The sequence below is a fragment of the Culicoides brevitarsis genome, chromosome 1, assembly GCF_036172545.1.
Source record: "Culicoides brevitarsis isolate CSIRO-B50_1 chromosome 1, AGI_CSIRO_Cbre_v1, whole genome shotgun sequence".
NCBI classification, from domain to species: Eukaryota; Metazoa; Arthropoda; class Insecta; order Diptera; family Ceratopogonidae; genus Culicoides; species Culicoides brevitarsis.
This window is the reverse complement of record NC_087085.1, coordinates 20,654,975-20,673,610: the sequence shown is the minus strand read 5'-3', so window position 1 is coordinate 20,673,610 and position 18,636 is coordinate 20,654,975. Positions and strand designations below refer to the sequence as shown.

The following is an 18,636-nucleotide window of genomic DNA, read 5'->3' as shown; positions in this document are numbered from 1 at the left end:
AGAACAAAAATAAGAAAAATGAGTCCCTCAACTGTACTTTTTTTCTCTTTCGCAGCATCATCTAGTCTAGCAAAACTTAATAACTTTTCGCACTCGTACCGCTGCTTCTCGTGTCTCGAGCATTATATCATGCACGCACGTTCTTATAAGGAAAAATTTTCACCTTATCCCTTCTAGCGAAATAAAGGAATATAATATTTCACGGTTTATTGTACGTGCCAGTGAAAGCATTATTATCTCGATTTCCTGCTCCCTTTTTTTGTATCCTCGTCTTCTAAGATTTCGCCTATGGCACACAAGTCGAAGAAGAAGAAACGCAAGACAAAATTGCATTTGCACCAGAAGTTCATAATATTCAAACTTTTTTATATGATTTCTTTTCTCTTCATTTTCATGACTTTTCTCCTTTTTTCGTTTTTTATTTTTTTATTTTATTTTTCGAAACCATTATAAATGCATTTAAAGTGAGTCGAAGGCGCGCGCAAAAGAAATGCAATAACATATGTTAATGATGTGCATTGCTGCAGTTTAGTGATAGTCATCTTTTTTCTCCAAACGAAAAGAAAAAAAAATTTTTTCAAGGATTTGTCTGTGTCTGACATGTGAAGAAATTTTTCGAATGTTAAATCTGAAACTGGAACATAGGCGAGTAATACTACAAGGATTTGAATATACAATTGCGATGTGCGATGCAAAAAAGAAGAGGAAGCTTTTTTCGTGCTTCGTGAATAGAGAAAACGATGAAAATGCGGGGAGGAAAAAAAAAGGTTGTGAAAATAGTTGGAGAGAAGAGTGTGTTTGTGTGTCTGTGCGGTAAATTTAGAATGAGTTTTTGTATGGTTTTTGCTCCAATTTTCTTATTCTTTGCCATTTCTATAAAAGTTGTTATAACATCAAATCAGCAAATCTTTTTATTTTATTTTTTGTGTGTGTGTTTGTGGTAATACTAGAAGGGATGCTTTGTATTTGGCATTGCAACTCTTCCTCGGCTCTATTATTATTTTTATTATATTATGATGATGATCTTTATGATGATGATGATGATGTTGATAACAACCTCCTTGAAAACTCGTGTAAATGATGTTAATACAAGTGCTTAGTGTTGATATTTTCTGATTATTTTTTTTTGTGTCGTTGCACGTGGAGGAAAATGAGATGAGATTTTGTTGGTCTAAGTATTTCTGAAGTAGTTGGATTTTGATATAAAAAGGAATTGAATATGATTTTTTGCTTTAGTTTAATCCCGAAAGTACTTGAATTTATTTTTGTTTCGTCCAAAGTTGTAAAATTTAAAAAATAAGTTTTTAAGTCGACTTAAGTGACTTTTATTTAAAAAACAAGCCTAAAAGTCTAAAACTTTAAAATAGACCTAATAATTTTTGTTTTACTTAAGCTTAGTAAAATATGAAGCATAAGTTTAAGTAGATGTATTAAAAATATTTTGACTTTCGTAAAAAACTTTCCAATTTAACTTAAGCTTAAGAATATTTTTGAAATTATAAAATATTTTTAAAAATTTTTAAAGTTTTTTTTCCAAATTTTTGACTTTATATAATTTTGTCCCAAAATTTTTTTTCAAAAAGAAATGGGGGGGGGGGTGAACCAGCAGCAATTTTAAAAAATAAAATTATATTAAATAAATTTTTAAATACTTTTTAACAACAAAATAAAAAATTTAAACAATTTTGGGTATTTTCTGATGATTTTTTTTTTTTTTTATGTTTTAAGTATTTCGTAGATATTTTGTATAAGGTTTATTCAAATTAATCATAGCTTCAATATTTCATGATTTTTTAAAAACAAAAAAAAGTTTCATTAAAAAACAGTCAAATAAATGTTTTTTTGATGAATATTTTTAACTTTTTAAATATTTTTGATTTTTGATTTTTCATGAATCCAAAAATTTTTTTATTTAAACTTGAAAAACTCTTCGATGAAAAAAAATTTGAAAAAAAAATTGATTTCCATTGATGAAATTTTTTGCACCCTGAAATATTAAATTTTTAAAATTTACATTGGAATTATTTTAATATTTTTTTATATTTATATATATTTTTCCATAACGGTTTTTATTATTTTTTAAAATCGGTTACAAAAAAATATTTAAAATAAAAATTTTGAACAATTAAAAAATTATTGAGTGCAAATTTTATAGAATAACATTAAATTTCTCAACTTAAATTCTGAAATATTTTTAAGTATTAATTTTGAGAGTTAAACTTATATAAGCCGCTAAATTTTTAACCAGATCAAGATTTTCCGGATCAATTTCTCAAAATTATGCCGCCAAAAGCGATTTTCATAAAGATTTTCCTGAAAACGCAAACTTTGATAACAATCTGCAAAAACGCACGAGCGACCGAAAGAGAGAAAGCAAAAAAAAAATTCTGCGCCAAAAAATTTATTACACAAGAGATACAAGTTTGAAGGGATTATCTTGCTGTATGATGTTTATTCAAAGGATAACTTAGCCTTCAGACATTTTTACTCACAACTTGCTCATGATGTTAATTTATTACATCATCCTTCTACTGTGTACAACAACAACAACAACAACAACGGAGAAACAACAATTTATTCATCCTTGTCTTCGCTAAATAAAGGATTAACTCGTCAATACACGAACGTACGAGTAAGAAATACAGGAAATAACATTTTCTCGTGAACGTCACGGAAATACATTTTGCAATGACACACAGACGACTAGCATCGCAAGACAAGAAAATGATGATAATAATGATGATGATAAACATTTTGTATCGCTAGAGGTATTCGGATTAATGTATTTCATAAAATTATATAATGGTGTCAGAAACAAACATTTTATACTTTATTTGTTACGTCGACATAGCGTATTTTCTGCCCTTGCACTAAGGCACACACACACAAGAGAGAGACGATGCCATGTCAGTGAAGATAATAATAATCGTTTTTTCTCGTCTCCTTTATTTTATTTTCCCTTCCAATAACACAACAATAGTGGAATGTGTGAACGAACTACGGCATAAAAGGAGAAAAAAGATATTATTGTGCAGATGATGAAGCAACAACGAAGCAAAATTGCAGCTGACACGTCCATAAACTGTTCTGATTAGTTTGCTCAACTGAACAAGTGGAGGCGTCTGGTAGCGAATTACAGATAAAAGCAAAAAATATTTATAGAAACTTAAAAATGATGCTTGATGGAGTGAAAGGCATTCAATTAGGGGAATTTTTCGGGGATGTAAACAAAAAGTTGTTTTTCGCAATGCGTTGTTGTTTATGTTGTTCAAATAATTTTGTTTTTATCTTAAAAATATTATTTGGTTCTGTTGTTTTTTACCGAGTTTCGAAGAATTTTTGGGCAAATATACAATTTTTTGGCTTTCAGCTATTAAATAAGAAAAAAAACTAATAGACTTAAAATTAAAAATGAATAAATAATTATTAAAAAAAAAATTAAAAATAAAATAAAGAAAAAATAAATTAAATCAATAAATTAATTTTAAATAAATTAAAAAATAAATAAAATAAAAATATTGATTTCTGGAAAAAAAATTTAAAATGGCAGTAAATATTTTTTTAAGTTATTTTGAATAATTTCATTAAAAATTCAAAATTTTAAATAAAAAATTAAATTTTTAAATTAAAAAAAAATTATGATAAAATACGATTATTAAAAAAATATATTTTTATTTAAAAATCTAAAAATAGTCGCCAAAATAATAATTTTAAAAAATTAAAAATAATTATTAAAAAAATAAATAAATGCTCCAAAATTATTAAAAAAATATTTTTTACCGCAGCTCATTCAAAAACATAAATATTTAACCTCGAAAAAATATTTAATAAATTTTTTGATTAAAAAATTACTTCATTCCAAGAAAATAATCTGACATCTTACACCAAGAATTATCCAAAAATAGACATTTCTTGACGTTACACGTGTCTCCTATCATCCAGCAATATATGATTTTTGTTTGTCAAGTCAAGGCTGTTGTTATCAATTTTCGTGGAATTATGTCACACGCGTTCTCTTCCAAAGGTTATCAATGTAATTTTATTAAATGAAGAATTCTTCTGATTTTTTTTTTTTTTTGTTAAAAAGTAATTTTCAGAAATTTGTTTTTATTTCACAAAATATTTTTTCATCGAAAACTAATACAATTTATCACTAACAAAACATAAAAAGGCCGAACAAAGCCATTCAAACACACACACACGAAAAAAATTCTTGTTTGTTTATTTATTTATTTATATTTATTTTTCATCAATTTTTTCCGCTCTCTTGTTCCGCACACGGAGCAAAAAAAAAAGTTGATCAAAGCCAAATCATTAAAATTCATAACGTGACTGTTGGACGATAAAAAATGCTCTACCACAAGTGTGTTTATTTTCTAAAAATATACAACAACAACTGCTGGAAAATAATAAAAAAAAGAGAAACATAAAAAAAATAATTTTAAGAGGTAGAAAGTTACCCAACGAATTGATGAGAATAATTTTTTAAGAGCTTAAAATGTATTTTGTATGAATTCCTTTCCAATTATTATTATTTATTTTTTTGTGCGAAATTCAAAGGGAAAAATGCGTGCGTTCAAAGAAATGAAACGAAAATCATAATAAAGGTGTTTTTTTCGGCTGCGTTATTCAACATTATTTATCTTTTTTATGAAGTGAATATAAAATGAGTCCTTTAAGAAATAAATATAGGAATTTTCTGTGCCTATCTCCTTCAGTGTATGGGTAGATTGCATAATAAAACAGACAATTTTTCTTTTTTAGAATATTATTTATTTTATTCATAACCGTTGGTTGGTTCGGTTTTTATTACAAAAAATTTCAACTTTTTCTCTTTTCTTTACAGAATGTGCGCATTGCTGTTACCTGAAACATCGAGCTTTGCCGCAGCGATGCTCTTCGCTGTTCATCCCGTGCACACAGAAGCGGTAAGTTTAAATTTTCTCCACAAATAATAATAAAACAAAACAAGGAACGAAAAAAAAACATATTTTTAATAACACTTTTCACACTCCGAATTCCGCTTGTTTTGTGTGACGACGACGACGACGACGATACACGGCCGCTCCCTCAAAGTTACGTGAGGAGAATGCCTCGCGCGCGCTCTCTACTTGATAATGTAATGCAAAGAACCATAGATCCTCATTATAACACACATGCACACGCGTCACAACAACACGACTCGACTAAAGACATAAGGATGTGGTGTGTGAAAAGTTTTTATTTAAAAAGGGAGAAGGCGAAAAAAAATGAAATATGTAGGTTAAGGTATTTTACTATGTCATAAAAATACGTCATAAAGTTGATAACACACGAAAAAAATACATATATTAGATCGATTTGCACACACACGAAGCACTTTTTTGTGTGAAAATTGGGTTGTTGTGGTTTTTTTTATCGCCAAAGCTGCATTTGATGATGGTCGTTGTTCGAATTCGCCAAATCACAGACAATGATCCCTTTTACATAAAATGAAATATATTGAATAATAAACGTAATGAGCGTTGTTTGACCTGAATTTGGTGTCAATGACACGGGTTTTTAGTGATGATGAATTGACTGATGATTTGCAGTAAAATTCAGACGTTTTTAAGGATGATGATATGAGTAAAATATTTTAAATTTTTTTCCTAATTTTTTATGAATAAAAAATATTTATAAATTTTAAAAATTTATAAATATTTAATATAAATAAATAGAAAGAGATACATTAATTTAGGATCAACTTTTCAACTTATTGAAGCTACTGATCATACAGATCCAGAAGATCTTGTTTTTGGCGCCAAATTTTAAAAAAGCAATTTATAAAAAATCACGAGGGATAAAAGTTTTGACTACCTAATATATCTCATTATTTTTTTAAAAATATAATTTTTAAATTTGGCGCCAAAAACTAGATCTTGTGATCGGTATGATCGTAGTGTCTTCAATAAGCTAAAAATTGGATTTTAAAATTTATTTTCTTAGAGCTAGGCCTACTTAAAATTTAAAAATTCATCAAATTGAGATCTTTTAAAAAGTTTTGACTAATTTCGACTAATTCGTCAAGATCTTAAAGTCAAAATGAGCGCCATTTTTTATATTTATTATTCACGTGTTCAATCGAAAAAGATAATATTTTTTTTACTAAAATATTTTTTTAACTCGACGAAAAAAAATAAAAAAATCAATTATTTTGATCGATTAAATGGATAACATTTGAATTTTTTTTTTGAATAATTTTTCGCGGAAACCTACTTAAAGTGATTCTAATTCGCGCCCAGTAAATTTTGAATCAAATTTCATAAAATTTCTAATAGAAAAAATCTGAAGAAATTTTGTTTAATATTGTCAGCGAAGAACAACATTTTTATTAAAATTTTAACAAAACGACAGATTATGAAAAAAAAACTCCCAAAACGTCACAAAAATTTTGTAAAAATGTCATTGACCTAAAATTAGTAATTCCCCCACACGATTTTTATCTAAATAGCAAAAAACGGACACAAAGTCCCTTTAATCCACATAAAATAATATCGGTAACTAAAACTTATACCTTGTCAGTCCCACACGTTCCTCGGCAGAAAAAAACACGGTAAAACTGAAAGAAAATACGAACGAGAGATTTATTACATATTATTAACTAAAGTACTGAACAGGTACATAATGTGGGTGTGTGTGTGCAAAAAATAATCCATATCACATATTTTCGCCTCGTATGTACGTTCACCACAAACTTGACTGATGGCACGCAATTTTTCACACCTTTCATAAGTAACGACCTAGTAACGACGACGAACAATAATAATAAGCAAAGCAGCTTATCCAACGCGCGAGAAGAAAAAAAAACAAGCAAGTTTCCTATTAAATATTTATCTCTGTACAAGTGCCATCGGAGCGTCATTATCCCATGAGAGAGATAAAGAGAACGCATGTCGACACAAAATATTTAATTTTAAAAGCATGGCAAGTCACCCATCAACTCTTCTCATGCTCGGGAAAATTTTCTCGTAAAATTATATTTATCAGGATTTTTTTTCTGGCTCCTGCTATTTTTATTTTAATGCAACATGTATTAATGACAACGACGAAAAATAAAGTTTCCACATGAATTTTGTCCATGCGAGCGAGCGAGGAGAAAATTTTCAACGAGCTCGTCGTCGGTTGTCGGTTGTTGGTGTAGAACGACGAGACACGGGAAACGTTTTCCTCTTTATGGGCAGCAAAGCTAACCCAAAAAACCGGATGCACTATAACGTTAATGAAAAACGGCATCATCAACTATTATAGAAGGGTGGAAAAATATGGATTGTCTAGCAAAATGTGTGGTGTCGGCTGGATGGCGAGCTGGCAAAAAAAGCAGATTCGTTTTAAAATAAATACAACAACGTTACTAAATGGTTTATATGTGTTTCGTTCTCTCTCCTTCTCTCTTTCACTCGTTCAACAGTGGTGTAAATAATTTATGATGTGCCTGTTTTTTTCCCCCGAAAACGCAAAAAAGAAGCAAAGAGTATATAATTGAATTTTTCCATCAGATCTGAAAATATTTATTTTTTACCGCATTTTAAAATTTATTAAAAAGAAACCCGGAATTGAACCAATCCCATGAAAATTCTTGGAAAACTTTGGAAAAACCCGGGAAAATTTTGGAAAAATCAGGAAAACTCGAGGAAAATAAAAAAATAAAAGTTTTAAAATCTAAAAATATTTGAAGACAATCGTGAAAATTTTAGAAAAAAGTGGAAAACCAGGAAATTTCCTGGATACTTCGGAAAATTGGAAATATGACTAGAAAATTTTGAAACCCTGAAAATCTTCGTGGAACTTTTGTAAGCAATGTAAAAAAAGGAAAATTTGAAGAAAACTTCGGGAAAACTTGATAATTTTAGAAAATCTTGGAAAATTCGCGGAAAATCGAAAAAATCGAAAGTTTTAAAAACTTTAAAATAAACGTAGGAGTTTCGTGAGCAGCATGGAAAATGAAATTTTTTGAAAAATCTGGGAAATTCATGAAAAACTCATGGAAAAATTTAAAAACTGATAATTTCTTAAGAAAATCGTAGAAAATTCGAAAAATTAATAAAATTTTAATTTTTAATATAAAAATTAAAAATTTTAGGAAAACATCGAAAATTCGTGGAAAGCAATGGAAAATTCGGAAAATCAAGAAATTTTTAAATACCGTTACGCTTTTTGTTACAACGAATGCTTTTCAATCTCATTTTTTGGCTGTAACATTTCCAATACTACAAATTTATCCCAACAACGCACAAGGTAGACAAGTAAACAACAGAAAAACCACAAAATGTGCTGTGAGACACACAATGTGACAGCTTTAAAGCAAGTCGTAGTAATGAAATAGGTGTGGATTGTTGTGCGTTACATTTGTTTGGGACATGTTAAAATTTCATTAAAGATATTTTTTGGGTTTTTTTTTTGTAACAAGACATGTGACATGCGGTATAATTAATGAGCGACTCGAGCTTTTGTGGCGAAATTTTTCAATTAGAAATTCTTTCGGTTAAAAAATTTTTCAAGCAAAATTTTTTTTTCATTGTTCCAATTCCGCCATTTCGCTTCAATGGTCTACCGCAATACCGACCAACCTAAATGTGGAGCATCACATTAAAGAGAACGCGTACAGAGATTATTATTTACACAAACAAGCGGCACATTATGCAATCGTGTCGGACTGCAAGCAACGAATGAGCGAACGACTGGGATGCCTGCCAAGAAAATGTACAATTCAAAAAAAAAACGAGTCGAAAAAAAAAATCATCGTTGCTCGTTCGCAGTTCAAGGCAGGACACGCTTTTGAATATATTATGGTTATTGGTGCAGTTAAAATTAAAATTGCTGAATAGATGAAGAGATAAGATAAAAATTCTTTTTAAAAAATTCCTGCTTGGACGATGGTGGTTTACTGAGAACTCAGAGGCAGACAAAATACGAAGAAAAAATTTTGTTATTTTGCTTTACACGGAATTTTTCTCATTTTATAGATGCACAAAGTGGTGCTTTGATTCAATTTAATTTCCGTGATATTTTAATAACAGATTTTTTTTGAATAGAATTGTTTTTTCTCTGTCATGATCTTCAACAGAAAATAAAATAAAAGAAGAAAAAATATTTTTTTCATTTGGGAACGAACAACGTTCACACATGTGTTTTGTGTTGTGTTGATATTCCTTAAATTGCTGTAATTTATATTTATTTGGGAGACACAAATGTTGTTTAAAATTTTCTCTCTACGAAAATTTTTATAAAATTAAAGGTTGGAAATAGTATAAAAAATCCTTAAAGCGTCTTTTGATATTTTTTTTTTAGTTTTTTCGTAAAACACGAGGATTTTTGAGACAAAAAAAATATAAAAATTTTAAATGTTAAAATTGTGCTAAAATTCTCTTAATTTCTCTATAATAAATTCTCTGTTATTAATTAATAAATTTATTAAAATTTAATTTTAAAAACTATAAAAATTGTGATAAAAAAATTAAAAACTTTTATTTAGTTTGAATTAAATTAAATTAAATAATAAAAAAATATTTATTATTAAATAATTAATAAAAATAATTTTTATTCTAATAATCTTTGTCAAAAAAAAAATTAATAAATAAAATTAAAATTTTTAAATATTAAAAATAAAAAAAAAATCGAAAAATAAAATTTAAAAAAATTAAATATCCAAATCCAGACAAAAAACTTTGAATAATTTAAAATTTTCCTTAATATTAAATATTCCTTAAATATTAAAAAAATATTAAGTGTAATTTTTATTAATTTTTTAAATAAAAATTTGTTTAAGAAATTAATTTTAAAAAAAATTAAGTAAAATTTTGAACAGACAACAATAGCTCAAAAATGTCTCATTTTTCACTTTAAAATAATGCTAGACAAAAGGTGTGACAAAAAGGTGAATATGTCAAGGTTGCACATCAGCAACATTAACATGTGCGACGTCGTTTTTGTTGTCTCCCATTATTTCACGCTTTTACGAACAAGCTCAGGTGTTGATACCTTTAAAACATTCATGTTCCTTTTCTATGTCTCTTTTTTCCATTTTCGTCTCTGATAAAAAAATAAAATAAATAAAAAAAATCATGTCTCGCCTTTACACAAAAAAAAAGTTTTATAAATTGTGCCACCAGCCACCACCACATAATTATATTTCACTTTTAAAACAACATTTGCCGTGCTGCTACGTGATAATAATTTTATAAATCTGTTGCCTTAGTCGTCCATTTGCAGGCACAAACGGCAGAATTTATGCTCATGCCTATTTTAACCCGAAAATCTATTCAATTATTTCTCATTTTCTCTACGTTTACTTTGCTAGTTATGTCAAATGCAGACCCAGAAACATGATATATTTCATCAGACTCGTACTTCTAAAAAATAAATTTACATTTCTCCCATTCCGGTATCTAAATTTCGTCGAATTAGAGAGACAATGAAGGAGATACAGTAACCTATTTTGCCAGCATTTAGTCTCAAAAGCCCTGACTCTGACAACTTGAACATTTTCTCAAAAACGTACATGAGTGATGTGAACAATGCTTTCATAAATATATTTATATCGAAAAGTAATAACAAAGGAACTTTTTTTCATGTACATGATTTCCCATGTTGTTGCAAATTTTCTTCCTCTTGCAAGTTCTCTCGGCAAATTTTCATGTCGAGTCTCTTCATTGCTTCTTTGTCTCTGGCTTGGCAGAGGAACGGAGAAACATAACTAATGTAACTTTATTCGTCATCAAATATGCTGGAAGCCACCTTTCTTCTAGTTGCACACACAGAGACAGAGAACGGAACGAATTGAATTTCAATATATTACAATCCACATTCAATATTGAACGATAGTTTCGCTTGCATGTATAAATTTTGTAAGAAAATTGGTATTTAGGCGTCTTCCTTTTTGTGCACCTACATGGCAGGCACGTTATAAGTTATGGAGAGAAAAATTTATGCATTTATCAAATATTTAACGGAAATATTACTGAGATATTTTATGCAGTTGGATTCGTATTTTATTGCAGGAGAAAAAAAAATATGTTTGATTTTTCAATCGATAAGATTTTAAATATTTGGGTCATAGAATAAATTTGGCATGTTTTGATAAAATATTTTTTATATTTTTAAAAAAATATTTTTTGATAAAAAACGCGACAAAAAATCATATTAAAAATAAAAATTATTTTTTTAAATTTATGAAAATTGTTTAAAATAAACAAAATTAAAAAAAATATTAAATAATTAACTTTAAATTGATTTATTATTTTTTTTATAAAATACTTTTTTTAATTAAATTAAAATAATTTTTTTTAATTAAATTAAAATATTTCTTTTAATTTAAAAGTTTTTATAAATTAAGAATTATTTATTAATTATTTTATTTTTCTTAATTTTTATTAAAAAAAAAATAATTAATAAATATTTCTTAATTTATTAAAACTTTTAAATTAAAAAGATATACCTAATTTAATTAAAATTATTTTTTTTAATTTAATTAAAAAAATATTTTATAAAAAAATAATAAATCAATTTAAATTTAATTAATTATTTTGTTTTTTATTTTATAATTTTTTTTTAAATTTATTTATTTATTTTATATTTAATAAATTTTATATTATTTTTTTTAACAAAATTTTGCATAAAAATAAAATTCCAGCTTCAAAAAATTTTTGTATAGCTTTTCCGAAATCATTAACCAAAATGCAAAAGGTAATGGACGATAATCCCCCCAAAAAGCATCAACAAGCGAGCTCATTTAATCCCTTGTTGAAAACTTAATTGCTCTTTCAAAACGAATAAATTCTATAAATAAACTTAAATAATATTACAGAGAATCAGTAATTAAAGGAACGAGCTCAGGTGCCTTTTCCAAAATCGAAATGGTAACGAACAAAATCCGTTCTTTGGAACAATTTTCATTCAAATTTAATGAAGCACAAACAACAATATAAATTTATAAGTGAATGCAGTCTGCATCACATAATAAAGTAGATCTTTTGCTTCATTTCATTTGTTCTTGAGGATTTGCATGCAGTTGACAATTTCTTTTGAATTTCGAGAGACATTTGGAAAATCTGAAGGCACATAGAGAAAAACGAGAAGTTGTTGTCGATATCAGTGAAATGACATAAATTGTGTTCTCAGATATGCGTAGGCTTGGTCGGCAAGCAGACAGTTCAGAGAAGAAGAGTATTTATTGATTTATTGTCCATGTAATTTGAGTCAGTTTGCTGGAAATTTGCATGCAATGAGTAAAATTTATCAAAAAGGCTGTCATTTGGTAATTCTGAAAGGTTGTCAATGTACGAAATTTGCCTTCTTTGGATATTTTTAGAAAGATACGAAAATTTAATTTTGTTTGAAATATTAGAATTTTGAGAGATATTCTTGTTACTTGCTTTGAATTTAATTTAAACTGCTTTGAAATGAGAGTTGAGCTTTATTAAATTTAATTTTATTAAAAATATCAAAATGTGCACTGGGACAAAAATATTTTTTATTTACTTTTTATTCATTAAATTTAAAATTAAAGCTTAGGAGACGAGAATTTTTTGTAAATATCTGATAAAAATTAAAGAAAACTACTATTGGTCACGTGGTTAAAAATTTTAAAATATGCACTGGGCAAAAATTTAAAATGTGCATTTGGTCAAAAATTAACAATATTTGCTATGATAGCATTACAAAAATTTATTTAGATGAAAAATTGAAAATTTTTATAATGATGAAAGTCAAAATGTGCACTGGGTTATGTCACGTGGTCAAAAAAATCATGAAAGCTGTCTATATTTTTTTAAAATCAAAGTTTTTCTTTATCAGCTCAATTTTAAAAAATATAAATCTCTTTAAAATCTGATTAACACAATTTCACGTATTTTCCATGACCCTTCCAACACTTTAAAACCATCATCACGTCTGAAATGAGCTCAATTCCATCACACCCACCACACATATAAAAAAAAAATCATAAAAAATTGATGCAAAATTAATGAACTGTAAAATATGCCATTTATCGCATTTTTACTAGCTCCACATACCACCCAAATTACCCAAAATATCCATAAATGATAGTCTTGCCGTTATTCGTCTTCGACAAAAAAACAAAAAAGCAGAACGAACAAAATTGGGACAACATTGAGATGAATAACAACTCGATGATGAGACCAAAGATCAAAATGTTGTAGACACAAAATGGAACACAGCCGGTTTTTATGATATTTTCTTAAATTTTATCTTTTCCGTTTCCGTGTTTGTTGTTGCTGCCGTCGTCGCTGCATGTCGTTTTGGGCGTCACGATTCGTTCGGGTACGGTAATAGCTGAACAATAACAAAAAAAAAACTTTTTAAATATATACAAAGCCTTTTTTATCTTTCTAGTCTTTTTTTCTGTCTTTCTTTTCCTTTTTATCTCGTGATATTGTTGTGCTTGTATATTTTTGGCACATATTCAGCCTCTTTAATGCACATGCTTTGAAATTAAATCCTTTTGCTTATGCTGTCGAACACCCTTTTTTATTCCAACACACTCGACACATTCACATTCACTCTCAACATTATTAAAATAAAATCATCATCATCATCGTATATTTATTGAATTCCCAAAAGTGAAAGATTATAACAGACATTCTTCGTTTTTTTTCCTTCTCTTTTCATTTTTCGTTCATATCCTGTCCCTGCGTGTTGAATTGAGACAAGTTCCTAGGAAACGAGAAAAAAATGAATAAAAGCACACATAATAAAAATGGGACATTATAGAATAAAAATAATAATAATAATGGAGATTCCGACTGTGTGACGATAGAAACTTTCAATCAAGAAAGAAAAAAAAAAAGATTTGTGAAAAACTTTGATTTTGTCCCCTTTTCTTACGTCATCAAAAGTTGTAACGAGTAAATTGAATAATATCTCAAGTGTTTTTCTCGAGTGAACCAAAATATTAATTTTATTTCGACAAGTAACGATGCTAGTTAGTTCAAATGAAACCAAAGTAATACCGAAAGAGGTCAATGTTTTATGTCAATGTCCTTGAATAACTGCTCTCCAGTGATTTTCCGTCCAAACAGAACGAAAGAGAGATAAATCAAATAATATACGAAAATATGGAAAACTAAAATTTATCCAACGAATGTAAGGAATGGCAATGGTAGGAGGAGTAGGAGGCGAAAGAGTGAGTGGATAATTTTCATATAAATTAATGTCATTAATTCGAGTTGGATATGTGGGATTTGAGGAGTGATTACATGTTTGTTGTTATTAAACATGTGACATATGGCTGTGGGTCATCAATGGGAATTCAGAAGTTTTGGTTCTGTTTGTAATGTTAGATGTAAGCTCAAATGAGAATAATTTATTTGAGTGAATTTTTAATTATTTAAAAAAAAAATAATTTTAAATAATATTATGAAAAATATAAAAAAAAATAAATAAAAATTATTTTAATTTTTATCATGCCATTTTCAAACTTTTTGACCGTAAATCGATGATTTTTTAAAGTAAAATAAATTTTTTAAATTTTCTTTTTTTTTTAATTTATCAAAATGATTTTTTTTTAATAAATAAAATTTGGTCACGTGGCAATTTTTGGTTTTTAAAAATTCAGTTTGGTTTTCCTTTTGCCTCGCTTTTTTTTCCCATATTATACATTACATATAAAAAGTTACTGAATTTCAAAAAAATTTCAAAATTTTTAAAAAAAGTTTTCAAAAAATTTAAAAAATTATATTATCGCCTCTTTAAATAATTTTTTTTTTTTATATTGAACAAATTTAAAAATTTTAAGTACAAAATAAAAAAAAAATAAAATTAAAAATACTTTTTTTTTAATTCTCACCTGAATTTTATTTAAAAAAAAATAATAAATTTTAAAAATTTAAGCTTTAAAAATTATTTTTTAATGAATTTCCAAACTTGTCTTTAAAAGAAACATAAAAATATATAAAAACAATCACAAAATTTAATTTCTAAATCCTTTAAAACACTGTGAAAAAAAACAAAAAAGTATGAGTAAAAGGTTTTCAGAATCATATCTCTTTCCACTTCATAAGACCCGTTTTTGATTAAAATTTTTAATCAACTGTTTTAGTCCTTTTGCGTTTCCTTTTCTCCCATATTATAATAATTCATCAGTACTTTAAATCCCGTCACGTTTTTTCGTCAGTGACCTACATTTCCATTCCATCCACGTCAATCATCGCAGCAGAGACAGACTTTTATTTACATATAAGTGGCTTTTTTCTTCTTCCTCTTCTTCATGTCTGTTTTCATTTTTTTCGCGTTTTATTTTTTTGTATATTTATTACAAATCAAATCCTAACGTCGCTACGAATAAATAAAACATTCAGCTTTATTTTTCGTTATTTAAATATAAACTTTTCCATTCCATTTTCCTTTGTTGTACACAAAGCGATTTCATTCTTCTTCTCCTCATTTATTTATGTATGAGCTTATAATTCTTCCTTTATTCTGTCTGTCTTTTTTTTTCATTTTTACATCACAACAACAGCTAATGAACTTCGTTACACACAAAAATCCAATTTCTTTGTCTTTCTCTGCGAAAATCGTCGAGTTTTATTTAAAAAAATAAAATAAAATAAAAATAATGAAAAGGAAATCTCTCTCGTTATTTTTTTGACTGTTAAAATCATGGGATTTATGTGTATCGCTTTCATAGAGAGAGATAAGTTCGTAAGCAAGAGTCTTGCTGCAAAAGATAAAAGGTAAATTAAATACGTCGCTCACTCGCTTTATAATAATGACGATAATGAATAAACTTTTCGTTTTTAAATAAATTTTTGCAGCAGAGAGAGAGAGAGATACGACACAAAAGTAAAATAAAAGGAAATTTACTGGAAAATTGTCATATGACATCATTTACTGTATTTTTTGCATTTTCTTTTGTATTCGGATTTTAAATTTTTTTCTCGTTCAGTATTTACAGAGGAAAAAAAAGTAAAACTGAAAGTTTCCTAGTGACACATTAATTGCACATCCATTGCATTGCCTAAAGGTTTTTTGTGATTTTTTTTTTAGGAAAAAAATGCACTGAAATTTTTTATTTATTTTTTTAAAAGAAAAACGAGAGAAAAAAGTGCACTGAAGTTTTCTTTAGAAAAAATAAATAAAAAAAAAATAAATAAAAAAAAAATAAATAAATAAAATAATAAAAATAAAAAAATAATAAAAATTTAATAAAAAAAACAAAAAAAAATTAAAATCCAAAAAAAAAATTAACGAACTTAGCTTAAAATTTTTAAAAAATATTTTAAAAAAAAATCTCTTTTAAGAAAATATTTGATTTTTTTCGATTTTCGGGGAGATACGGGAAAACCTATAAATTGACAAAATTTCAACACTTTTCACATTTTTATGAACTTTATGATGTTTTATAAAATTTAACAAAATGATCGAAATTTTAAGAGTTATTTAAACATCAATTGTCCGTAGTTGAGCTCGGATTATATTAAATTTTGAATTTTTAGATTTAGCTTGGTCTTCTCTTTCAAACAATATGTAACACATTCGATTTTATAGTTGAAAACATTGTTAATTTGTTTTTAACTTTTTTTTTATCTTTTTTACATTTTCCTTTGTAAATCCTATAAAACTTGACAAAATTTTGAAAATTTTTACAAATTTGCCCATAAATCTTCATTCTGCATCAAATGAGCAAAAAATTTCATTAAAATAAGTTTGCAAAGATTTTTTGCAAAAATATTTGAAAATATTTTCAAAGCTTTGCAAATATTTGCAAATCTCGATTTTTAAATGGCTCTCCTGAACGCTACAGAAAGGGTATCGAGCTAAAACCAGCAAAATTCAAGAGAGCTCGACGAGCACTATCTAACGGTGTAACACACTTAAGCTGTCATGTTTTTAAAACATGAAAAATTGAGGTCCAAAGTTTCGCAAATTTGCAAAAAATCGCAAAATTTGCTAACTTTGACCCCGCAAATCTCAGCATTTGCACATGTGATGGAGGCAATGCCATATATCATTAGAAAGATCTCGCCAAGCTCTCTTGAGATTTGCTGGTTTTAGCTCAATACTGCTTCCGTAGCGTCCAGGAGAGCCATTCAAAAATTGAGATTTGCAAATATTTGCAAATCTTTATTGTAAAGATTTGTAAAGATTTGCAAATCTTTACAAATCTTTGCAAAAATTTAAGCAATGATATTTTTATGAAATTTTTTGCTTATTCGATGCAGAATAAAGATTTATCGCAAAGTTTGCAAAAATTTTCAAAAATTTGTAGCAATGTATGAGAATTTTATAAGAAAATGTGAAAATTGTAAATTTTTTAAAAAGAAAAATATTTTGAAACTTTAAATGATATTTTGTGAATTTATATGAATATATCATTTTGATTATTGAGGACACAAGTGTTTTGAGCAAATTCAAAATTTAGCATCCTCAAAATTCATTAAAATATATCAAATGTCTTTCAAATTTACTAAATATGTCATACATCAAAATAAAATGTTCAAAATTTAAAGTTTTTGTCAATTTATAGCTTTTCCCGTATCTCCCGGTTAAAATTTATGAAATTATTAAAAATTAAATTTTTCAAATATTTTTTTTTTTTTTTAATTTAAACATTTTTTTATAGGCCAACGATATAAAAAAATATTTAAAGAAAATTCTTTTAAGACAATATTTGATTTTTTTCGATTTTTGGTTAAATTATTTAAAAATATAAAAAAAAATTTTTTTTCAAATATATTTTTTTTTTTAATTTTATTTTTTTTAAATGCCAACGATATTAAAGCGATAAAAAGCGCTTAATCCTATTTAATCAAAAAACGCTTTTTTTGCCCTAAATTTATAAAATAAAAAAAATATTGTATCACGTCATCCAGTGTCACACGCTTCTAATGTACACACAAATAAATATCTGAAATAAAAATGTCGAGTTAAAGTAACACAACAACGCCGGAGCTAGCGAGGAAAAACTCACACAAAAAAGTTGTCATCACTTATCTTACTTTATGCCAGTAGCAAAATAATTTGTTAGGCAGCGTTTCCGGTATTTCTTTTTTTTTCGAACATTGCGCGCACTTGAGACGAGCTGAATTTTTACGAGGGATGATAATGATGGTGATGATGATAAAAATAAAAAAAAGAGAGAGAGGGATGTTGACGACGCATGAAGAAGCACATGATGTGACATAAAAATAGAAACACCAAGCACTATTACGAGTTATGTCACTTTTTATTTGTATAAACATTATTTGTTGCAGACGACGTGCATTCGTTGCACTTAACCCAAAATGCAATTTACGACAAAAAAACAGTTATTTTTCTCGTTTTTTCTCTCGACTCGTGAATAAAAGAAATTTTTCGAGCAAAAACTCGAGAATGGGAGAGATGTAAGTGCTTGCGAGCAAGGAAAAAAGGGCAATCACCTTATTCAAGAGACTCTTTCGGGTGGAATTACATTCAATTTAAAGTGAAATTGACAATCAGAGACACGCAATCAATGTTAAAAATGCACCAAATTACGTTACAAGTGCAATATTTTCCTTAAAAAAACTAACAATCTATTCAATTCTATTCCTAATTCAATAAGTTGCTTGCTTGTTTGCTTTTCTCCGTATTTTTTTTTTTTGTAAGCCCGACAGGAAATAAATAAATAAGGAATCATTA

At 27.2% G+C, this 18,636-nt stretch overlaps 1 protein-coding gene across 1 annotated transcript in view; it reads left to right on the top strand.

Annotated features, from left to right (window-relative positions):
- LOC134837177 (protein O-mannosyl-transferase Tmtc3) overlaps positions 1-18,636 on the top strand; it is a 97,643-nt gene that overhangs the window by 28,094 nt on the left and 50,913 nt on the right. Inside the window, exon 4 of the mRNA XM_063852532.1 lies at positions 4,847-4,928. Coding sequence (XP_063708602.1) covers positions 4,847-4,928 — 82 coding nt within the window. The remainder of the gene's footprint in view (positions 1-4,846; positions 4,929-18,636) is intronic.